Source organism: Dendrobates tinctorius, unplaced genomic scaffold (genome assembly GCF_039654945.1).
Source record: "Dendrobates tinctorius isolate UK_male_01 unplaced genomic scaffold, ASM3965494v1 ptg000133l, whole genome shotgun sequence".
Taxonomy (NCBI): Eukaryota; Metazoa; Chordata; class Amphibia; order Anura; family Dendrobatidae; genus Dendrobates; species Dendrobates tinctorius.
Genome location: NW_027361801.1, coordinates 47608086 through 47632674, shown reverse-complemented (window position 1 = coordinate 47632674; position 24589 = coordinate 47608086). Strand labels below are relative to the sequence as shown.

At 47.1% G+C, this 24589-nt stretch overlaps 1 protein-coding gene across 2 annotated transcripts in view; it reads left to right on the top strand.

Annotated features, from left to right (window-relative positions):
- The window catches only part of RADX (RPA1 related single stranded DNA binding protein, X-linked), a 96495-nt gene that overhangs the window by 54881 nt on the left and 17025 nt on the right, over positions 1-24589 (top strand). The window contains exons 11-12 of one of the 2 annotated variants that reach the window (XM_073543627.1): positions 13091-13179; positions 16844-17119. In XM_073543627.1, coding sequence (XP_073399728.1) covers positions 13091-13179; positions 16844-17119 — 365 coding nt within the window. Of the gene's footprint in view, positions 1-13090; positions 13180-16840; positions 17120-24589 lie in introns of both variants that reach the window. The other variant, XM_073543625.1, reaches the window with a different exon arrangement.

The window sequence follows — 24589 nt, the reverse complement described above, 5'->3', positions numbered from 1 at the left end:
CCTACTTGGTGCTGATCTTACCCTTGGTTTTAGTGAATCCTCACTCGATTTGTTCATTGAGGATTCAAAAGCTCCCGATATGATTTTCTTCGTGTATCCCCGCTCACGAAACCTGTTGGTGAGATGGTGAGACTCACTAATAGTCTTCAGTGCGACTGCAGTTCCTCCTAAGTCGCAAAAATTGACCCTTCAGGATTCCTTTCCGTAGGTCTACCGGTTGGAAGCTGTTGAAGTGCAGCATATTGTTTGTAGCCATCTGTTTCCGAAACAAGGTGGTGACAGTGCGGTTCTGGTAGATCTGTAATTTAAGGTCCAAAAAAATCAACTGAGCTAGGGGAGAAAGAAGATGTAAGTCAGCAATTGTTGTTCAATTCATCAATGAAATTGCCTAGTTGTTCTGGGGTGCTGGACCAGATGATAATATCATCGATATATCAATGCCACTTCACCACAAAATTGGAGAAAGTGTTAAGCTTCCGCACATGTCTCCTCCCACCAACCCATAAATAAGTTTGCGTAGGAGGGTGCACATTTGGCCCCCATGGCAGTCCCCGACACCTGTTTGTAAAAGGCCCTATCAAACACAAAGTAGTTCTTTTCTAGAACAAATTTTAATAACTCTAGAACAAAAGCATCATGGCCCCTATCCCCCATAGAGTATTGTTTCGAGAAATAGGAGACCACCCCCATACCTAGTTTGTGTTCGATGTTGGTATACAGTGCCTCCACATCAAGGGTGGCCAAAATGGCATTGTCTGGTGTCTCCAGCAGAGGTATAAGGTGTGATGAATCTCGCACATATGACTCCAAAGTCTACCATGGGCTGTAAAAAATAATCCAGATAAGAACATGGTTTTCCCTTCACCCATGACAGCATACCTTAGAGAGGGATAAGCCCCGCCAGGACAGGAACCTACTGAGATATAATGGGCGGCACCTCTCCCCCGCTTCAGTTGGGTTCCTGTCCTGGAAGGGAATCCCACTGTCAGCGGTGCCTACCATGGATAAAGGTCCCAGGCCCGTCCCAGTGCGGGAAGAACAGGGTGCCTCACCTGTAGCGCCGGCCGTTGGATCCTGGAAGCACAGTCTCCGGTGGTCCCTTGGGCTCCGGGTTTGTGTGGGCGTGCGTGGCGGCTCCTGGAGGCTCCATCGCGCCTCCCTCCCCCCGCGCCTGCCCGCGACCTCGCTCCCCCAGAGCACCTAGCGAGGGAGAGCCGCAGGCGTCTTCCGGCCGCTGACGTCAGCGGCGCAAGGGTCATGAGCGCGCAGACTGACGTCAGCTAGGCGACGGTGTCATGGCGCCGGGTGTGACGTCGGCCGGCTTTTCCGAAGCGGTCGGCCGGCGGTCGCAGGGTGGAGGGGAGGAGACACCCACCAGGACGGAGGCAGGTTATTTAAACAAGGAGAGCGGCATGGTGGGCGGTCAAACATGGAGTCAGAGCAGGATCGATCGCTGTCTCCGCCAACTCTGCCTCCCTCACAGCCCTCCTGCCGCAAGCACAGAAGCTGTTCAAGCAGCAGTCACCCCAGCCGCAGGTCGGGGAACTCCTCAAGATCCAGAGAGCACAGATCACGTGCTCCGACGCAGCCTCCGAGTCTGGTACCCTTTATTACGGGTGGTGAGTGATCTTCGTGAATGCTAGCAATTTGTTAATAGGGTTTCCCTGTTGTATGTTTAACCCTGTAGGAAAAGCCTAAGAAAGCGGGGAGTAAGAAGAACAATAGGGATTGTGCCATATGTTAAAGCCCCCTAGCAAGAGACTGGCAGAAAGACCTCTGCGCCAGTTGCATCCAGCGAACTATGGCAGGAGAAGCGCTTAGTTTCGCAGCCAACCTTATATCGGCCCTTAGGTCAGAGATGGAAGGTTCAATTAAGACCTTGTTGAAAAAAGGTAGAAAGAATCCCCCTAGTTCTCCGTCAAACTCCTCTTCGGCCTTGTCTCAGACCGAACACCCATCCTCCTCATATTCCTCAGACAGTGACATGGGTGTTAAGCCATTTTTTCCAGTAGAAGACATGGATGTTCTCCTTAAGGCCATCAGAGCAACGATGGGCCTACAGGAAGAAAAAGCGGCTAAATCCCTGGAGGATGTCATGTTTGGGGGACTACAAGAGAGGAAATAACGGACCTTTCCAGTTATTGAAAAGGTCCAAGCACTCATTGAGAGAGAATGGAGGAAACCCGAGAGATCAGGGGCTCTTCCCTCCTCCTCTAAGAGACGGTACCCCTTTGAGCACAAGGACGCAGAAATATGGGACAAGGTCCCAAAGATCAACGCAGCGGTGTCCAGGTCTTCCAAAAAATCGTCTCTGCCCTTGGTAGACTCAGGGGTTCTTAGGGACCCTCTAGACAAAAAAGCAGATTTCTATTTAAGGCATGCATGGGAAGCAACAGCAGGAGGACTGAAGCCGGCAATAGCGGGCACCTGCACAGCACGTTCTCTAATGATTTGGCTGCAGCAGTTAGAAGAGAGACTAGCGTTAAAAGTCCCAAGAGAAAAAATTTTGGCAGATATGTATCTTCTGCATGGGGCAGCAGCTTTTTTGGCAGACACCTCGGCGGACTCTGAGGTTGACAGCTAGGGCGGCAGGATTATCAAATGCCACCAGAAGCGCGTTGTGGCTTAAAGGATGTTTAGGTGACCTACAGTCTAAGGCTAAACTGTGCTCTCTCCCCTGCGATGGTCATTTTTTATTTGGGAAAAACTTACATGATATCCTGGAGAAAGCAAGCGATAGAAAGCCTTTCCCAGATTTCTGGCAGATCAGTGAAGGCCGCCCTTTCGGAGAGGATGATTCAACAGGGGTCGTCCTCCGGCCGATAGAAGCAGATGGGAAGATAAAAGAAAAAAGGAGTCCGGATTTATGTTTGGTGGAGGCACCTCCACTTCAAAAAAAATCCCCACAATGACGCCAGCATTCCGGTAGGGGGGAGATTGGCTCTCTTTTCTCAGGCCTGGGGAAAGATCTCTTCCAATACCTGGATCCTATGCATTATAAGAGAAGGCCTGAAGATCCCCTTTATTCGCCAGCCAAAAGCAGCATTTGTCGTTACCCCTATCAGGAAGGAGATCCTGAGCCTGGTAGACAAGCAGGTCCTTTCTGAAGTCCCGAACATACAGGAGGGAATGGGGTTCTATTCCCCCCCCCTTTTTCTGATAAAAAAACCCAGATTAATCGTTCAGGACAATCATAAACTTCAGAGGCCTCAATCGGTGGATAAAAAAATCAGACCTTCAAGATGGAATAGGTAGCTACAGCCATAAAACTGCTACATCAAGATTGTTTTATGGCTGTAGGTTATCAAAAATGCTTGAGAGTGCCTCTCTATATCCAGGGCGTGCTCAGGCATTTCCAATTCAGGGCCTTTCCATTTGGCATATCTATAGCCCCGAGGGTCTTTACCAAAGTCGTAGCGGAGGTGACAGCCTTCCTCCGAATTCACGATACAGTCATAATACCCTATTTGGATGATTTCCTAATAGTGGGCAGCTCAGAAGACCACTGTATGGCACAGTTGAGCTGGGTGACCGACACCTTACAGGAACTAGGGTCGATGATAAATTTCAAAAAATCGAGACTACAGCCCCTAAGAAAACAGACCTTCCTAGGATTTATCCTGGATTCATAGCAGGAAGCCTGTCTGCTACCGGATACCAAAATAGAGAAGGTGACTTTGGCTGCCCGAGACCAACCTCACATGACATTGAGGAACGCGATGTCTCTACTTGGTACCCTGACGGCTTGTATTCCGGCGGTCAGGTGGGCTGAATTTCTCACCCGACAGCTTCAGGGGGAGGTTCTGTCAGCACAAAGATCGCTGAGAGGGCGTTTAGAAGGAAGACTGGAGCTTTCCTTAGAGGTCAGAGACTCTCTCAAATGGTGGCTGGACAGGACAAACTTGGCTTCAGGAATGCTATGGGACAGACAGACGACCGATATAATATTGACAAACGCGAGCTCCTCGGGGTGGGGGGCACACCTTAAGGGGTCATGTGGCCCAGGGTTCCTGGAGGCCTCAAGAGATGGGCGCATCTTCCAACCTGAGAAAACTGTGGGCAGTGAACAAAGCCCTAAGCCACTTTATTCCCCTACTCAGGGGTCGCAATGTCCGTATCATGTCGGACAACAAAGTAACGGTGGCGTACATCAACCACCAGGGGGTTGCAAGATCACACTCCCTAATGAAGGCAGCAAGCGACATTTTTTGCAGAGCCGGACAACACCTACACTCCCTAACAGCCTTGCACATAAAGGGGGCAGAAAATATAGAAGCCGATTTCCTGAGCCGCAATACTCTGAGGCAAGGAGAATGGGCTCTAAATCGGTCCGTTTTTAAAAAAATAACACAGCTTTGGGAGAAACCAGTGATAGACCTCTTTGCCAACAAAAACAACAGGCAAGTAGAGAGGTTTTGCTCACTAAACCCGAGGGAAAAACCATGGGCAGTGGACTCATTGCAGATTCCGAGGGACTTCAGACTAGCCTATGCGTTCCCCCCGGTGGCCCTGATCCCAACAGTAGTCAGGAAGATCAGGAACGATCAAGCCAGGGTGATTCTAATAGCCCCATTTTGGCCAAAAAGGCCCTGGTTCACTCTTCTACGAATGATGTCCCTCTCAGATCCATGGATTCTGCCAGAAATCCCGGACCTACTAGCTCAAGGTCCAATATTCCACTCTCAGGTCAAGGGATTCCATCTGATGGCGTGGAATTTGAAAGGTCCCTTCTAATGGATAGAGGGTTCTCTCCCGGGTTGGTGGCCACACTGCTAAAGAGTAGGAAGCCGGTGACGACTAATATCTACGGCAGAACATTGAATAAATTCTTGCAATTCCTAGGTAAGCCGTTAGAATAAGAGCCCCCGATTAGTGCCATCTTGGAGTTTTTACAATCAGGATTACAGCTGGGGTTAGCGGTAAACACTCTTAAAGTTCAGGTATCTGCACTAGGTGCGCTCTATAATTGCAACTTGGCAGCAAATAGATGGGTAACCATATTTATCAAATCCTGCCATAGGTCTAGGCCTATCCCAATACCTAGAATAGCCCCGTGGGATTTAAACCTAGTACTAGAGGCCCTTACAAAAGAACCATATGAGCCTTTACAACAACTACCCATAAAATATCTTACCCAAAAAACGATCATTTTAGTGGCCCTTACATCGGCCCGTAGAGTAAACGACTTGCAGGCTCTCTCAGTGAATCCAACCTATACACAAATTTTTCAGGACAGGGTGATATTAAGAACAGACCCTGCTTATCTACGTAAGGAAGTATCAGATTTCCATCGAGGTCAGGAGATTATCCTTCCATCCTTTTGCGAAAATCCAAAGAACTCAGAGGAGGAAAAATTCCATAATTTGGACCTTAAGATAGCCCTGCTAGATTATATATCTGTCACTAGCCAGTGGAGGAGGTCCCAGTCCCTATTCGTAGCTTTTCAGGGTGCCAGGAAGGGCTATGGAGTATCAAAAGGGACTATTGCCAGATGGATTAGGGAGTCCATTAGTGTAGCCTACTCAGCTAGTGGTGTTCTGATTCCTGACGGTATCAAGGCTCATTCCACCAGAGCCGTGGCGACCTCCTGGACTGAAAAGGCAGAGGTATCGATTGAACAAATTTGTAAGGCCGCTACTTGGGCCTCACCTTCAACCTTCTTGAAGCACTACACCGTGTGCAGAATTATTAGGCAAGTTGTATTTGAGAGGATTCTTTTTATTAATGAATAGCAACTATGTTCTCAATCAACCCAAAAGACTCATAGATATCAAAGCTTAATATTTTTGGAAGTTGGAGTGGTTTTTTTTTAGATTTGGCCATCTTAGGAGGATATCTGTTTGTGCAGGTAACTATTACAGTGCAGAATTATTAGGCAACTTAATAAAAACCAAATATATACCCATCTCACTTATTTATTTTCACCAGGTAAACCAATAGAGCAACACAAAATTTAGAAATAAACATTTCTGACATTCAAAAACAAAACAAAAAAAATTAGTGACCAATATAGCCACCTTTCTTTACGATGACACTCAAAAGCCTTCCATCCATAGATTCTGTCAGTTGCTTGATCTGTTTACGATCAACATTGCGTGCAGCAGCCACCACAGCCTCCCAGACACTGTTCGGAGAGGTGTAATGTTTTCACTCCCTGTAGATCTCACATTTTATGAGGGACCACAGGTTCTCTATGGGTTCAGATCAGGTGAACAAGGGGGCCATGTCATTATTGTTTCTTCTTTTAGACCTTTACTGGCCAGCCACGCTGTGGAGTGTTTGGATGTATGTGATGGAGCATTGTCCTGCATGAAAATCATGTTTTTGTTGAACGATACCGACTTCATGTACCACTGCTTGAAGAAGGTGTCTTCCAGAAACTGCCTGTAGGTCTGGTAGTTGAGCTTCACTCCATCCTCAACCCGAAAAGGTCCCACAAGTTCATCTTTGATACCAGCCCATACCAGTACCCCACCTCCAGCTTGCTGGTGTCTGAGTCGGAGTGGAACTCTCTGCCCTTTACTGATCCAGCCTTGGGCCCATCCATCTGGCCAATCAAGAGTTGCTCTCATTTCATCAGTCCATAAAACCTTAGAAACGTTTTATCTTATGTTTCTTGTTGAAAGGTGGTCGCTTTTCAGCCTTCCTTAGCTTAGCCATGTCCCTGAGTATGGTACACCTTGAGCTTTTTGATACTCCAGTAACGTTGCAGCTCTGAAATATGGCAAAACTGGTGGCAAATGGCATCTTGGCAGCTTCACGCTTGATTTTCCTTAATTCATGGGCAGTTATTTTGCGCCTTTTTTTTATCAACACGCTCCTTGCAACCGCCGGGTTTTTTTTTCGATAGCCAGCTTTTCCGGAACCCATGACAGGACCTGTATATTCCTCCCCCCCCCCTTTTCACCGTTTGGGTGTGCACGATTAGTAGGGTGCATTTGTGTGATGTGGTGGTGGATTAACATGTAGCTAACTGGGAAGTCCTCTCATGCTCTGTAATCAATTGAAGCGGGGGAGAGGTGCCGCCCCTTATATCTCAGTAGGTTCCTGTCTTGGCGGGGCGGATCCCTCTCTCAGGTGTGCTGTCATGGGTTCCGGAAAAACCGGCTACCGGTAAGTAACCATGGTGGTTTCTCGTACAAACCTCCCAGCCCTGAAATAATCGGTCTACCTGGGGGCTTGGGGACAGATTTGTGGACTTTTGGTAACATATATAGGGTTGGAACCACAGTATGACTGGTTGTTAAGAAGTCCAATTCTTTTTTATTAATAATGCCACATGAATGAGCCCTTAATAATAATCTATCCAATTGTCCCTTAAAGATTGAAGTTGTACCGATGGTCACCATAGTGACCCCGGGCTGAAAGATGGCCGCTGGGTCACCAAGGGACAGTGGCCTGTAAACTTTCTCCCTGCCTGAGAGATGCTGATCTCATGTCCTGCAATGCAAAAGCATTGCAGTTTTAGATCAGCGATCAGGGCTAAAAAGTTTGTCCCAGGGTAAAAAAGATTAGGTATGTTAAATTGTAAAAATATTTAAAAGAAAATAACAAAATAAAGAACAAAAGAAGAAAAAATACTAATCAAATAAATACATGTATTTATGTAAAAACAAAAATAAACTAAACAAAGTGCACATATTTGGTATCACAGCGTCCAGAACGACCCGAGCCATAAAACTTTCCCACTAGTTAACCACTTCAGTGAACACCAGAAAAAAAAATAAAAAGACACAAAAACTGATGCTTTATCGAATATAAAGTGTAATAAAATGCAATCAAAAAGACGAATGTAAATAAAACTAGTATAACTGAAAACGTCATCTTCTCACGCAAAAAACAAGCTGTCATACATATCCAACAGCTGAAAAATAATATAAGTTATAGCGCTCAGCATTAAGATTTGCAAAAGTAATTTTTTCCATTAAAGCTTTTTTTTTTTTACACAAACAAAATATATGTGGCCATGCAGCTTGTTTTTGCAATAAAAAAACATATTAGCGTGTGACAGCAGAGAAACATAAAAACGGATATAATTCTGGTATCACTGTAATTACACCGACCTGAAGAATAAAGTCGTCTAATCACTTATACGGCACCAGGAATGGCGTAAAAAATAAATAAATTCAATTCTCCGTCATCCGTCCTATGTGTCTCTCTCCCCTGCGGCTAGATTTAAAATGAAACATCTTGAACAATAAAGTTGGATTTTAAAAGGACTGGTGAGTGACACCTTTTTTTTTCTTTTTTTAATCTACGTGGACTTCGCTTGGTGGGCAACCGGTACCTGTAGTCATGTGTGCACTGTGCAATTTTATAGTAATATACGGAAATGCGCAGGTTTTTGGTACCGGCGTACATTCTGTCTGCACAAAACCAATACTTGCCTGCTGTTTTTTTTTTTTTTTTTTCTTCATTCTGCCTCCCAAAGATCATAGTAAGGCTTGGGACACATTTATCCTCTGAACGCTTACACCATGGTTTCCGCGTAAATCTCAGAAATACGTAATTCAGACAGAACCCCCGGCACTGGAGACGCTGTGGACGCCATAGAACCTGTGATCCGGCAGTGTCAGTGTTTTTTTTTTTTTTTGTTTGTTTTTTTATAGAAGTGCACAAAAGCGTGGTGGGCCACAGTTTTGTTCACTTTTGAAAAGGACACAAAAGGCCAGACGAAATCCAGAGTAAAGCCCCCGTCACACACAGCAAGATCGCTAGCGAGATCGCTGCTGAGTCACAAGTTTTGTGACGCAACAGCGATCTTGCCGTTTGTGACACTTATCAGCGACCGGCCCCCCCTGCCGGGTATCGCTGATCGTGCTCAAATGGCCTGGACATTTTTTTGATCGTTGGTCTCCCGCTGGCCAGCACGCATCGCTGCTTGTGGCAGGCGGGAGACCAGCGAGCTGGAGCTGGTAACCAAGGTAAACATCAGGTTTCTCCCTGCACCAGCGAGCTGGTATCTAACGTACACTGCGGGTAACTAAGCGACGTGCGTCGCTTGTTACCTGCGTCATTGCTGTCCTGATCACTGCTGAGATCTGCCTGTTTGGCAGCTCACCAGCGATCATGTAGCGACACACCAGCGATCCTGACCAGTTCATATCGTTGTCGGGATCGCTGGTGAGTTGCTATATGTGAAGGGGCCCTAACTCTGCTGCCTCATTATAGTGAATGGCTCCTTGGGGGGTTTCATCTGAATGTCACTCAGAGATTTAGATGAAAGCATTCTGTTCAATGTCTATAGACAGTGAGCTGCTTATCAGTGAAGAGGATGAAATTTGTGATGCAGACCCTATCTCAGGCTGGCCTTAGTTTACATAGTAAAATCCTGCTAACAGATTCCCTTTAAGCTAGCATCACATGCTAGAAGTGAAAAAAAGAGGGTCATATAATTATCAGAATGTGGCTTATGATGCTGGCCCTTTTTGTGTGTTTTTGCCAGTTGTTTTAGTTAGACTTTGAAGACTTTTCTGGGACTTCAATATTGCTGCTTACGCTTTTGGATAGGTTAATAATACAATGATATATCCTCTTCCATTTGCTATTGTGAGTGGGAATATATATGCAATTTGTTTTTCTTTTTAACGGCAATATATTACCATATATAGTCGTGTATAAGTCGACCCCCCCCCCCCCCCCTAATTTTGCCACAAAAAACTGGGAAAACTAATTGACTCGGGTATAAGCCTAGGGTGGAATCCATAGATATGCCCCATTATGCTGCTCCATAGTTTATGCCCCCATATGCTGCTCCATAATTTATGCCCCCATATGCTGCTCCATAGAATATGCCCCCATATGCTGCTCCATAGATTATGCCCCCCCATATGCTGCTCCATAGATTATGCCCCCCCATATGCTGCTCCATAGAATATGCCCCCATATGCTGCTCCATAGATTATGCCCACCATATGCTGCTCCATAGATTATGCCCACCATATGCTGCTCCATAGATTATGCCCACCATATGCTGCTCCATAGATTATGCCCACCATATGCTGCTCCATAGATAATGCCCACCATATGCTGCTCCATAGAATATGCCCCCATATGCTGCTCCATAGAATATGCCCCCATATGCTGCTCCATAGACTATGCCCCCATATGCTGCTCCATAGACTATGCCCCCATATGCTGCTCCATAGACTATACCCCCATATGCTGCTCCATAGACTATGCCCCCATATGCTGCTCCATAGACTATGCCCCCATATGCTGCTCCGTAGACTATGCCCCCATATTCTGCTCCGTAGACTATGCCCCCATATGCTGCCCCGTAGACTATGTCCCCATATGCTGCCCCGTAGAATATGCCCCCATATGCTGCAAAAAAAATAAATGCCATACTTACCTCATCTGGGTCCATCGCCGCTGTCTGCTGTTTGTGTCAGTGACTGTTCAGCCAGCAGAGGGGCGGCGCGCACTAATCACATCACGCCATCCCCTGCTGCCTAAACGTCAGTGACACAGGATGCAGCAGAGACAGCGGTGAGCAAGCGATGGACCCTGGACAGGTGAATATCGCTATACTTACCCGTCCTGGCGCGTTCTCTGCAGCCCCGTTCTCCCACTGTCTCCCTTCCGGTCTTCAACGGTCACATGGTACCACTCATTACACTCATGAATATGCGCATTTTCATGCGTTTAATGAGCGGTACCACATGACCACTGAAGACCGGAAGGGAGACAGTGGAGAAGCGGGGGGGCTGCAGAGAACGCGCCAGGACGGGCAAGTATGATCTCTGACACCCCCGCTCCGCCGACCCCCAGGTATATGACCCATGTATAAGCCGAGAGGGGGACTTTCAGCCAAAAAAAATGGGCTGAAAATCTCGGCTTATACACGAGTATATAGTGTGTATGTATGTACACTGTACAGTCATGACTGAAAGTGTTGGCTCCCTTGAAATTGTACCAGGAAATAAAGTATTTCTCCCAGAAAATTATTGCAATTGCACATGTTTTGTTATACACATGTTTATTTCCTCTGTGTATATTGAAAAAAAAATGGAGGGGAAAAAAGGCAAATTCAACATAATTTCACACAAAACCCCCAAAATGGAGCAGACAAAAATTGTTGGCACGCTCAACTTAATATTTGGTTGCATACTTTTTGGAATAAATCGCTGCAATCAAATCAATATTTGGGTTTAGTTGTCATTAACAAGAAAAACATAACTCCCACTTACATTCCCACTCACAATACCCATTGGGAGAGGATAGGTTATTGTATTGTTAACCTGTACAAAGCATAGTTTCATATACTTGTATATGTGTATACACTACCTTGTAAAAGTTTAGGGTCACTTAGAAATTTCCTTTTTTTTGGAAGAAAAGCAGTTTTTTCCAATTACGCTAACATTAAAGGATTCAGAAATACGCTCTATACATGTTAATGTGGTAAATGACTATTCTAGCTGCAAACGTCTGGTTTGTAATGCAATATCTTCATAGGTGTGTAGAAGCACATTTCCAACAACCGTCTCTCCAGTGTTCTTATGGTACTTTGTGTTTGCTAACTGTAAGAAGGCTAATGGATGGTTAGAATACCCTTGAAAACCCTTGTGCAAGTATGTTAGCACAGCTGAAAACAGTTTGGCTGATTAGAGAAGCTATAAACCTGATCTTCCTATGAGCTAGTTGAGAATCTGGAGCATTACATTTGTTGGTTCCATTAAACTCTCAAAATGGCCAGAAAAAAAGAACTTTCATGTGAATCTCGACAGTCTATTCTTGTTCTTAGAAATTAAGGCTATTCCTTGCGAGAAATGGCCAAGAAGCTGAAGATTTCCTACAACGGTGTGTACTATTCCCTTCAGAGGAGAGCACAAACAGACTCTAACCAGAGTAGAAAGAGAAGTGGGAGGCCCCGCTGCACAACTGAGCAACAAGACAAGTACATTAGAGTCTGTAGTTTGAGAAATCGACGCCTCACAGGTTCTCAGCCGGCAGCTTCATTAAAGGGGTTGTCCGGGCTTTTCACATAATCTCAGTGCATATCCGGGCTGCAGAATGCTGACAATAAGTAATTTACCTTCTGTGGCCAGTTTGCAGGGTTTGCTAGATATCATCTCTTGCTTGTAAGAAAAACGTCCGGGGGGGGGGGGGGTGTGTTCTGGCATTGAAATGAGAACTGGTCGTTTCCTCCTCACTAGTTTCACTTTCCATAGATCACTGTTCAGCGTGTGTCTGGGGGAGGAGCAGCTGGGTGGTCCTGCTCTCTGCACTGAGGCTGCTAAAGGGGGAGGATTTGTTACTGTGTGAGGAGGGCTAGGCTTCTTCATGTGGTCGGGGAGGGCCTGTTGCTATGGAGGGTGGGGTTGTTGCTATAGAGGGAATGTTTTTAGTAGAGTAGGAGGAAACGACCAGTTCTCATTTCAATGCCAGAAAGCACCCCTCCGGACATTTTTCTTACAAGCAAGAGATGATATCTTGGAAACCCTGCAAACTGGCCACAGAAGGTAAATTACTTATTGTCAGCATTCTGCAGCCCAGATATGCACTGAGATTGTGTGAAAAGCCCGGACAACTCCTTTAAATAGTACACGCAAAACGCCAGTGTCAACATCTAGAGTGACGAGGCGACTCCGGGATGCTGGCCTTCAGGGTAGAGTGGCAAAGAAAAAGCCATATCTGAGACTGACTAATAAAAGGAAAAGATTAATATGGGCAAAAGAACACAGACATTGGACAGAGGAAGATTGGAAAAAAGTGTTAGGCTAGGTTCACATTGCGTTAATGCAGTCCGTTCAACGCATAGCTCAACATAGTTCAACAGAGCTAAAGCTTGCTGTCCTCCTTCCAGTGCTCCTGTCAATCAGACGTACTACTCCAGTGACCCCTTTCAGAAGACACAGAAGAAGATCCTTAACAGGGGCAATCTCATCATTGGTACAACCTATGCAGCCACACGGGCACAAGAGGTCAGGAGGCCCACATCTGCCCTCAAAACTGCAAGCAGTTTCTATCACAGGCACTTTAAGAATCTATTGAATTGCAAATGACCCATATAATATTCTTGCACAGGAGCCCTCTTCCGTCCGTGTCCACCCTGATCCCTAAAATATTTTTTTTCCTTCTCTTTCAGTACTGATGCTGGACCAGAAAATACCCAAGTAGCACTGTCCTTTGACCAGGACGCTGTCACCAGGTCTTCGAAATTGCCACATGTTGAAGGTGATTTTTCTTAGAACATTAGATTGAGTTGGATGTAATTAGTTTTTTTTTTCTTCCCCAAACACTTTTTACGTGTGTGTCTAATATGTCCAGCTTTTTTTAGTGTGGCTGCTTTTGTGTACAGCAGAAAATGAGTGTCCCTCCTATCTTCTCTGTACATTTTGGGCTGTGTCCACATTCACGATGATGCTTTTTGTCTTGAAAGGATCTGTTTTTTAACTCCTTAGCGACAGACCCAGTTTGCAGCTTAATGACCAGGCCAATTTTTACAATTCTGACCACTGTCCCTTTATGAGGTTATAACTCTGGAACGCTTTAATGGATCCCGCTGATTCTGAAATTGTTTTTTCGTGACATATTGTACTTCATGTTAGTGGTAAAATTTCTTCGATAAGTCTTGTGTTTATTTATGAAGAAAACGGAAATATGGCGCAAATTTTGAAAATTTTGCAATTTTAAAACTTTACATTTTTATGTCCTAAAATCAGACAGATGTGTCACACAATTTTATTAATAAATAACATTTCCCACATGTCTACTTTACATCACCACAATTTTGGAAGCAAAATTTTTTTTTGTTAGGAAGTTATAAGGGTTAAAAGTTGACCAGCGATTTCTCATTTTTACAACAAAATTTACAAAACCATTTTTTTAGGGACCACATCATATTTCAAGTCATTTTGAGGGGTGTACATGACAGAAAATACCCAAAAGTGGCACCATTCTAAAAACTAGACCCCTCAAGGTGCTCAAAACCACATTCAAGAAGTTTATTAACCCTTTAAGTGCTTCACAGGAACTAAAGCAATGTGGAAGGAAAAAATTAACATTTAACTTTCTTTTGCAAAAAATTTACTTCAAAACCAATTTTTTTTTATTTTCACAAGTGTTAAAAGAGAAAATCAACCACAAAATTTGTTGTACAATTTCTCCTGAATACGCCGATACCCCATATGTGGGGGTAAACCACTTTTTCAGCACACGGCAGAGCTTGCAAGGGATGGAGCGCCGTTTGACTTTTTCAACGCAGAATTGGCTGGAATTGAGATCGGATGCCATGTTGCGTTTGGAGAGCCCTTAATGTGCCTAAACAGTGGAAAACTAGACCCATTAAGGAACTTATCTAGATGTGTGGTGAGCACTTTGAACCTTCAAGTGCTTCACAGAAGTTTATAACGTAGAGCCGTGAAAATAATAATTCCATTTTTTTTCCACAAAAAATGATCTTTTCGCCCCCAAATTTTTATTTCTACAAGGGTAACAGGAGAAATCATACCCCCACAGTTGTTGTGCGATTTGTCCTAAGTACGCTGATACCCCATATGTGGGGGGGAACAACTGTTTGGGCGCATGGGAGAGCTCGGAAGGGAAGGAGTGCCATTTTGGAATGCAGACTTTGATGGAATGGTCTGCGGGCGTCATGTTGCGTTTGCAGAGCCCCTGATGGGTCTAAACAGTGGAAACCCCCCACAAGTGACCCCATTTTGGAAATTAGACCCCCTAAGGAACTTATCTAGATGTGTGGTGAGCACTTTGAACCCCCAAGCGCTTCACAGAAGTTTATAAACACAGAGCCGTGAAAATAAAGTTTTTTATTATTTCCACAAAAGTGATTTTTTTTTTTTTTAGACCCCCAAAGTTGGTAAATAGTGAAAACCCCTCAATTCTTGCTCCAACCCTAACCCTAATCCCAACCCTAATCCCAATTCTAACCCTAATCCTAGTTCGCCCTAATTCTAGCCCTAGCCCTAACCCTAGCCCAACCCTAACCCTAATGCAAAACTGAAAAAAAAAATACTTTCTTTATTTCGTTATGTTGGCCTAACTAAGGGGGTGATAAACGGGGGGGGGGTATACTATTTTGTTTATTTTGATCACGATGATAGTTTGTCATCGTGATCAAAATGAATGAATGGAATCTGCCAGCCAGAGCCTGCAGATTCCCGGCGGGCGCACTGCGCATGCGCCCGCCGTTTTCTCCGGATCCAAGATGGCGGCGCCCACCGGAGGACGCCGGCGGGACCACCAGGAGGGGACCCTGGAGCACAGAGAGGTATTGCTCTCTCCTCTGATGTGCGATCACATCAGAGGAAAGAGAAATTTAATGCATAATCGCGGCTTTTTTTTTTTTGCGGTCGCCGTTATAGGTCCGAGGGCATGGCTAGATTCGCCACTCTGTATACCCAGAGTGGTGACTGAATCGGCACCACCTTTGTGACTGAAACGGGAACGCTGCTTTCTCCCCACAGCATTCGGCTCCATGCAGGCACTGGTCAGCATTAGAACGCTACTAACCTGCAGATTAACCCCATATCTGTCTGCAGGTTAATAACGGTTTTTCTGGTGACAGGATACCTTCAAGACACCATGATGTGACCTGCAGTGCACAGTGTTGGCACAGCATATCATAGAGATCTGATGCACATGAGTGTTTAGCACTTCTGGCTCCATAGATTCCAGTTGATTTATTTTGATCTGTAGTTTGAGGACTCTTGACCTCCACTACCCATTACCAAGCAGAAAGCACTCTAGTACTTCTCCCTCCAGATTTGCTCCATCTAGGCAGATATCTTTCCTGGTTCCTTACTGAACTAAGCCTTTTTTTGGTGGCTGCTTTTAATGGAAGCTCCTCTTCTTGTCTAATCTCTTCCATGTAAATTGCAAAGCCGTTATGTGCTTAAGTGAGGAAGACTCTATATCAGACCAAACCTCATTGCTCCTTCCACCAGCTCTAGCGCTCCTGCAGACAAGCACTTAAAAGGGTGTCTGGCCTTAGAGTGACTGTAGACTTGCATCCTCACATTTTTAGCATTGTGCACTGTAATGATTCTCTGGTCGCGGGCATGTGACCACAGCGGTGTGATTTGCATACATGTGATCGCTTGCTGACTAGATTGGCGCGGCTTTGCTCAATTTAAGCGTATTGAGTGAGGACAGGCACGTCTAGTTGGAATGTCGCTGGAAATATGCGAATCGCTTACTTGCAGTAATGTTGCAGAATGCACCAGAGAATCCTCTCCACGTACAGTACACACAATGTGAGGATTCACAAGACTGCAGTCAAAGAAGCTACAAATCTTCAGTCACTCTAAGGCCGGGTAACCCCTTTAACTAGTTAGTGTCTGCCTCATATTGGTAACAAGTGATCTGTTTTGCAGTGCCATGTGACTCGAGTACCATATGGTGCCCAATATAGGTTAACTTAATTTTAGACTTTGTCCAGTGTGCCAAGGTGTTTCAGTTACAGAATGGATTAGCTGTTTAGTAGTGTTGAGTGAACGTGCTAAAGTCCAACCATGCTCGTGTACTAACAGTGTTTCTCTCACTGAGAGCACTTTATATATTTTTTCTACTGGCTAACACTGTACCAAACCACTTTTTTCGTTTTACTAACCGTGTCTTCTGCATGCTCGAATAATATGTTAGAGTCCCTGCGCCTGCACGTCTCACAGCTGTTCCACAGCAGCAACACATGCTGGGATCACTTGTTTTTAGGCAATACCTTCATGTGTTGTGCACGAGACATGCAGCTCAAACATATTATTGATACTATATTAGCACCTGAGCGTGCTCTGGTAACACCTTATACCAGCACATTCGCTCATCACTACTGTTTAACCTTTTGTCTTGTCATTTTTTTTTCCTACATGTGCTGATGAAGTAGCTGGAAGCCATGGTGCAGACAGTGAAACAAGTGATGAGACCTCCTGTCCTACGTTATCCTGGAAGAATCTCTTGTGGTGTGAGGTTAAGCACAGTGTAGAAGAACATCTATTCTACGGCAACTTATTTCCAGAAAGTTTGACTCAGATATTTGACTACAATCACAAGGAGATTCTGAAACGGTACAGCCTTCATCCAGCAAAAGTTACGGATCTAAGCCCGTGGCCCAGCTTATCAGGGGCCAGCAGGCCTGGCCACTATGAACTGACCATACTGGGTAAGCAATAAAATCCATAGTGCTATAAATACTTTGCTTTTTTATTACTGCAATTAATTATCTGAAAGTAATTCAACCAGATTTAACACATTTTGCTTTTACTTTTTTTGCATCCTGTTCTCACAGAAGTCAAAACTTATTTCTTTATCGCTTCATTAGGGGACACAGATTACCATGGGTGTATGCTACTGCTGCTAGGAGGCTGACACTATGCAAAACAAAAAACTTAGCTCCTCCCCGGCAGTATACCCACCGACAGGCACCAAGTACCTCAGTTTGTGCTTAGTGTCTGTAGGAGGCGGACCGGGATCTCCCAGATCCGCTTTTAACGATTTCTTTTTAGGCTTTAGTTGTGTGTGTATTAATCTTTTCCGCTTATTTTTCAGATTCAGCATCGGGAAACGGTGTAAGTTCACCCTGCTATCCCATATCAGGCGGCTGAGCGAGCAATGTGGTAGTGCCCACATCGCAACTCTCAGTACCGCAGACAGGACTTTTTCCCGATCACCCTCGGGTGCTATGGGCTGATGACGCTGGCCGGTCCTAGGCGATTCCCCTCCTCACCCCTCTCCCGGGACAGGGCTGAGAGGAAGACGGCGGTCACCAGCGGTGACGTTCCTCCTTCCAGCAAGAAATTGGCGCCGTCTTCTGCACTATGGGGACATGGTGCGGGTACGGAGGATTTTTCTCTCTCAGCGGCCTGCCCTTTATTCGTGGGTCCCTGCGGTCATCCTCTTCAGGGACATCAGGTAAGCTGTCTGAATGTCCCCACCAGCCCTGCGTTCAAATGGACCTATGCTGAACCATTCAGCCTGTAGCGTTCCACAGGCACCTCTTGTAGCAGTTCAGCCCCCGGTTTGAATCTCCCACCCTGCATTCTTTTCACATGGCAGTTATCAGGACTGGCTCCTATAATAGCCGGTTTGAATTTCCCGCCCCCTTTTTCCCCGGGCGGTATTTTTTCTGCAGGCAGCAGTTACCTCGTTCCTTCACATGTCTGCGGGCGACATTAGTCTCGGGGGGGAGGTGCACTGTGAACTTTCACTTTCATTTTGCAAGCTCCTTCCTCCCTCTCTGCGCGTGCTTTATTCGCGCCTTTTTTTTAGCCCATCACATGGCTGTTTTCTCTGGTGCCGTCAGTCTCTCCCTTTAGCCGCGCCCCCCCTCGGTCTTCATCCAATCACGCAGCTCGGCCGTTAAGCCCCGCCCACCGCTAGCGGTTTTCCTGTCATTTCTGAGAGATCACTCTCTCTCCCTTCACCGGATCTCTTCTTGGGGGACACAAGGTATTTGCTCCGCATCTGAACCTCGGTAGGCTCGGCGCTGCTATAGTTTGACGCTACACTTAGCTCCCCACGGCAGTTCCCTATCAAGTTAGTGCTACTGCCGCATAGACATATGCTCAACCCTGCAAGGGCTCTCTGTTCTAGACCCACCGCTATTCACTACGCCTGCGCGCGCTATAAAAAGAAGTGGGCATCAGGTCAGTCGTCTCCTTTCTGCCCGTCCTGCAGCCCTTCCACCATGTCTGCCCCCCAGGAGCACTCCGAGCCCCGAAATGAGAGAACGCCACCCCCTGAGTGGACGTTGCAATGTCTCAGTCGGTCTCTGATTTGACTAAAGTTTCTCAGTCTCTGGTCCAGGTCTTAGAACAGTTACCTCAGCTGTCTACGGCCACCTGTGCGCCGACCGCCCCTCACAGTGAGTCGCCTGCACCTGACCACGACCTTCAGACGGACAGACCGGGTAGAGGTTCTAGGAAGCGGGCTCTGTCTGGCTCTTCTTCCAGCTCGCAAGGTCCTTCCGCTTCACCCAGGCTACGCTTCTCGTCTCCCTCATCAGACGACCATAGGTCAGACGATGATTCCCAATCTGGATCTGACTCAGAGGCGGACAACATGGCTAGAACACGGGATATGGTGGACAATCTCATATCGGCTATCTTCCAAACCCTCAAAATAAAGGAGGATAAGGCACCCCCTCAGGAATGCTCTATTTCTTTTAAGCGAGCGAGGCCTCCCTCTCGAACCTTTCCTAATCACAAGGAGTTCGACACTTCCTTAGCCAATCACTGGGAACACCCTGAGAAACGTTTTTCAGGCCGCAAGTAATTAGATGTGCTATATCCCTTCAATGCGGATCTAGTCACAAAATGGACCAAAGCTACTGAGGTAGATCCTCCAGTTTCCCGTCTTTCCTCTAAGACGGTTCTATCCCTCCCAGACGGAGCTTCGCTTAAAGATCCGACAGACAGGCAAATAGAATCTCTGGCTAAGTCAATTTTTGAGGCATCCGGCGCCTCCCTCTGTCCTATTTTCGCCTCCGCTTGGGTGGCGAAGGTCATTTCAGCTTGGGCAAAAATTCTTCGCAAGGGCATCTTAGCGGCAGCACCTCAGGACGAGCTGGCAGATTTGGCAGACCAAATTAATCATGCAGGTATATACCTTTTGGACGCGGCCGGGTCAACATAGCAACATAGTAGCCATACGCCGCATCCTTTGGTTGAAGTCGTGGAGTGCGGACACCACCTCTAAAAAGTCGCTCACCAACCTGGCTTTTCACGGCTCTAGGCTCTTTGGCGCCAAGCTGGATCAGATAATTTCGGATGCCACTGGTGGTAACAGTACCTCCCTTCCTCAGTCCCGGCCTAGAAGGTTTTTCAACAGAAAGGCTGCTCGGCCGTTTAAGTCCTTTCGCCCCTTCTCTTCCACAGAAGGTTCATCCCAGCAGGACCGGCCCTCCGCTTCCAGAGACCGGAGGAAACCATCATATAAACCTGCTCCCCGCTGGAGGTCAAGAGGTCAGGCCTTCAGGCTCCCAGTCCGGCAGATTTTCCTCTAAGTGACGGGTCACCCCCACCTGGAAATTCTTCGAGGGTGGGAGGCAGACTTTCCTCTTTCAAGGACGCGTGGCTATCTGTTGTCGGCGACGCTTGGGTCAGAGAAATCATCACTTCCGGATACAAAATCGAATTTTGTTCCCCCCCCAAACAGTCGCTTCTTCCTGTCTCGACCCCAAAGACAGCGGTCCCAGATTCCAGGGTTCCTTCAGGCCGTCTCCTCCCTTCTTTCCGCCGGGGTTATCGTTCCCGTTCCTTCAAACTAACGGTTTTCAGGGTTCTACTCAAATCTTTTCGTAGTCCCGAAAAAAGACAGCTCTCTTCATCCAATTTTGGACCTCAAGTTGCTCAACCGCCACGTGAGGGTCCTCCACTTCAAGATGGAGTCCCTGCGCTCGGTAATAGCCTCGATGGAACCCGGAGAGTTCCTCTGCTCTGTAGACATACAGGATGCCTACCTCCACATCCCTATTTGTCTGCAACATCAGAGATATCTCCGCTTTGCGTTTCAGGACAATCACTATCAGTTCACGGCCCTTCCCTTCGGCCTGGCCTCCGCTCTCCGTGTCTTTATGAAGGTGATGGCAACAGTCATGGCCATCCTTCGATCCAGGGGGATTCTCATCTTCCCTTATCTGGACGATCTCCTGATCAAGGGCTCGTCCCTCCAAGACTGTCTTCAAAGTCTTCAGATAACCTTGGATGCTCTCGGCCGCCTCGGATGGATAGTCAACAAAGAGAAGTCCATCCTGCACCCTACCCAGCGTCTGACCTTTTTGGGCATGGACTTCAACATGGATCTAGCCCGGGTGTTTCTACCGAAGGACAAATTTTCAGCCCTTTGCACGGGGATCCGATCCCTAAAACGCTCGAGGACAATTCCCCTTCGGTCCTGCATGAGGGTCCTGGGGAAGATGATAGCTTCCATGGAAGCAGTGCCTTTCGCATAATTTCACACTCGCTCTCTCCAGCTATTCCTCCTTTCAGTCTGGGACAAGACTTTGTTTTCTCTGGACCGTCCCATTCTTCTTCCGCTCAGAGTAAGACAATCGCTGACGTGGTGGACATTGCCGGCGTCAGTTCCCCAGGGAAGGTCCTTTCTTCCGCCTCAGTGGCAAGTCATCACCACCGATGCCAGTCTCCTAGGATGGGGGGCGGTTTTCCATCGGAAAATGGCCCAAGGGCGCTGGAGCGCCCAGGAGACTCTGCTTCCCATCAACCTTCTGGAAATCAGAGCAATCTTCCTTGCTCTACTTCGTTGGCAGCCTCTCCTCGTTGGCAGCCTCTTCTCGTAGGCAGCCTCTCCTCGTAGGCAAACCAGTCCGCATTCAATCAGACAACGCCACGGCCGTGGCGTACATAAACCATCAGGGCAGTACTCACAATGGCAGGTAATGTCAGAAGTGGCAAAGATACTGCGTTGGGTAGAGCGTCACGTTCCGGCGATCTCCACCGTTCACATTCCAGGGGTGGAAATTGGGCAGCCGATTTCCTGATTCGCCAGGGTCTAGCGTAAGGCATGGTCACTTCACCCCACAGTCTTCAATCAGATATGCCAGCGTTGGGGCATCCCGGACATCGATCTCATGGCATCTTGGATGAACAACAAGGTCCCTCTCTTTGTAGCCAGGTCCAGGGATCCTCTAGCCATCGGTTGCGTCGCCCTGGTAATTCCGTGGTCCCATTTCCAACTGCCTTACCTGTTTCCTCCCCTTGCACTGATCCCAAGGGTGGTCAAGAAGATAAAGTCAGAAGGCATCCCAGTAATTCTGGTGGCTCCAGACTGGCCAAGACTACCTTGGTACGCGGAGTTGGTGAACATGCTCGCGGACGTCCCCTGGAGGCTTCCAGACCTTCTCTCACAGCTCCCCTTTACCACCAGAATTCTCAGTCTCTGAGTTTAACGGCATGGCCGTTGAGGCCACGATTCTGAGAGAATCAGGGTTTTCCAGCCGGGTCATTCAAACCATGATCAGAGCTAGGAAGCCAGCCTCCTCCCGCATTTACCATAGGTACTGGAAGGCTTTTTTCCATTGGTGCGATGATAACGATGTTTTTCCATTGGCGTTCTCCATTCCATCCATACTTGGCTTCCTCCAGTCCGGTTTGGATGCGGGCCTCTCCCTCAGTACCCTCAAAGGCCAGGTATCTGCTCTGGCAATCCTCTTCCAGAAGGATCTGGCCTCCTTACCGCAGGTGAAGACGTTTCTCCAAGGAGTCGCCCATGTGGCTCCTCCTCATCATTCTTCGATAGATCCGTGGGATCTCAACCTCGTTCTTGGCGCTCTCCAGAAGGCGCCATTCGAACCTATCCAGGACATTCCTCTGTCCCTTCTCTCATGGAAGGTGGCTTTCCTAAACGCCATTACATCCATCAGGAGAGTTTCTGAGCTGGCGGCTTTATCCTATCATTCCCCGTACCTAATCCTCCACCAGGATAAGGTCGTGCTCAGGCCAGTTCCCGCCTTCTTTCCAAAAGTGGTATCCCCGTTTCACATTAACGAGGATATCGTCCTTCCCTCGTTTTGTCCTGCGCCTGCTCATCCTCTGGAAAAGTTGCTCCACAAACTGGATGTAATGAGAGCCTTGCGTGTCTACCTTGCCAGAACCGCTTCTTTTAGCCAATCTGATTCCCTGCTTGTCATCTCTGAAGGTCGCCGGAAAGGGCTTCCAGCATCCAAATCCACTATCGCTCGCTGCATTCGTTCTACCATTCTGGAAGCCTACCGACTTTAGGAAAAACGGCCCCCTCCGGGAGTGAGAGCCCACTCCACCCGGGCTGTTGGGGGCTTCTTGGACTGTGCGACACCAGGCTTCGGCCTTACAACTTTGCAGAGCCGCAACCTGGTCGTCTTTGCACACCTTTGCGAGGTTCTACAGGGTTCATACCCAGGCCTCGTCTGATGCAGCGTTTGGTAGGAAGGTTCTGCATGCGGCGGTAGCACATCGACCAACCTAAGCCCTTCCTTCGTTCCTTTATTGCTGTTCCCACCCTCGGGACTGCTTTGGAACGTCCCATGGTAATCTGTGTCCCCCCAATGAAGCGATAAAGAAAGAGGGATTTTGGGTTCTTACCGTAAAATCTCTTTCTTGGAGCCTTCATTGGGGGACACAGCACCCTCCCTGTTTAAGTTGTACCGTGTTGGGTCTTCGAGTCCCTTGTTGGGTTGGTACATATGTTGAGAGTTTTTTGGTTGCTTCTCCTACTGCTTTCTCACCAACTGAGGTACTTGGTGCCTGTCGGTGGGTGTATACTGCCAGGGAGGAGCTAAGTTTTTTGTTTTGCATAGTGTCAGCCTCCTAGCAGCAGCGGCATACACCCATGGAAATCTGTGTCCCCCAATGAAGGCTCCAAGAAAGAGATTTTATGGTAAGAACCCAAAATCCCTCTTTTTATATTTTTTTTCTCCATTTTCTGAGATTTATAATTTTTATGGAGCTTGTATTTGTGACCTATTAGCACATAGTATTGACATGGGGGACCTGATGGGCACCCAAACATAACTGAAACCATTTACCGTATATACTCGAGTATAAGCCGACCCGACCCCCCCCTAATTTTGCCACAAAGAACTGGGAAAACTTACTGACTCGTGTATAAGCCGAGGGTGCACAGTGAGTGGCCTCAGTTATCTGCAGTGTGTGGCCCCAGTTATCTGCATAGTATGTGGCCCCAGTTATGAAGCACAGTGAGTGGCCCCAGTTATGATGCCCAGTGAGTGGCCCCAGTTATGATGCACAGTGAGTGGCCCCAGTTATGATGCACAGTGAGTGGCCCCAGTTATCTGCACAGTGAGTGGCCCCAGTTATGATGCACAGTGAGTGGCCCCAGTTATCTGCAGAGTGAGTGGCCCCAGTTATCTGCAGAGTGAGTGGCCCCAGTTATGATGCACAGTGAGTGGCCCCAGTTATGATGCACAGTGAGTGGCCCCAGTTATCTGCACAGTGTGTGGCCCCATCATGTTGCTGCTGCCTCTCTTACAAAAAAAACCCAAAAAACTGTATACTCCCCTCAGTCGCTGCCCCCTGCTCATCAGCGTTGCGCTCTGCAGTGACTGTGCAGGCAGAGAGCGCATATTTAATGAGCGGGTTCCATTTGACAGCTGAAGCAGGAAGAGAGCAGCGCCAACAGCATGGAACAAGCAGGGGAGCTGCAGAGAAGGGTGAGTATGATCTGACACCCCCGCTCCCCCTCCCCCGCCGATCCCCCCGGTATATGACTCGTGTATAAGCCGAGAGGGGGACTTTCAGCCCAAAAAAATGGGCTGAAAATCTCGGCTTATACACGAGTATATACGGTAAATGCCATCTATTTTTACAAAGCGGCCATACAATCTCTGAATACTACTGTTAGAGAGCAGCCATCAGTTCCAGCTCCCGCTTCATACACCCATACATGTATGTATGTCAGGAAGGGGTTCATACAATATAAAGAAGTAGGATTTTGTTTTTACTTTTTAATTTATTACTTAGATAAAATGTTCTGCTCAATCATAGAACTGGAAAATTAAAGGTGTTCTAGGATTGTAGTCCCATCTCGGACATCTATGGCATATCCACAGAACTTGTGGGACCTGCACCTATTTGAAAATCATATCAAAAGTCATGTTTGTATTACATACCTAAAATAA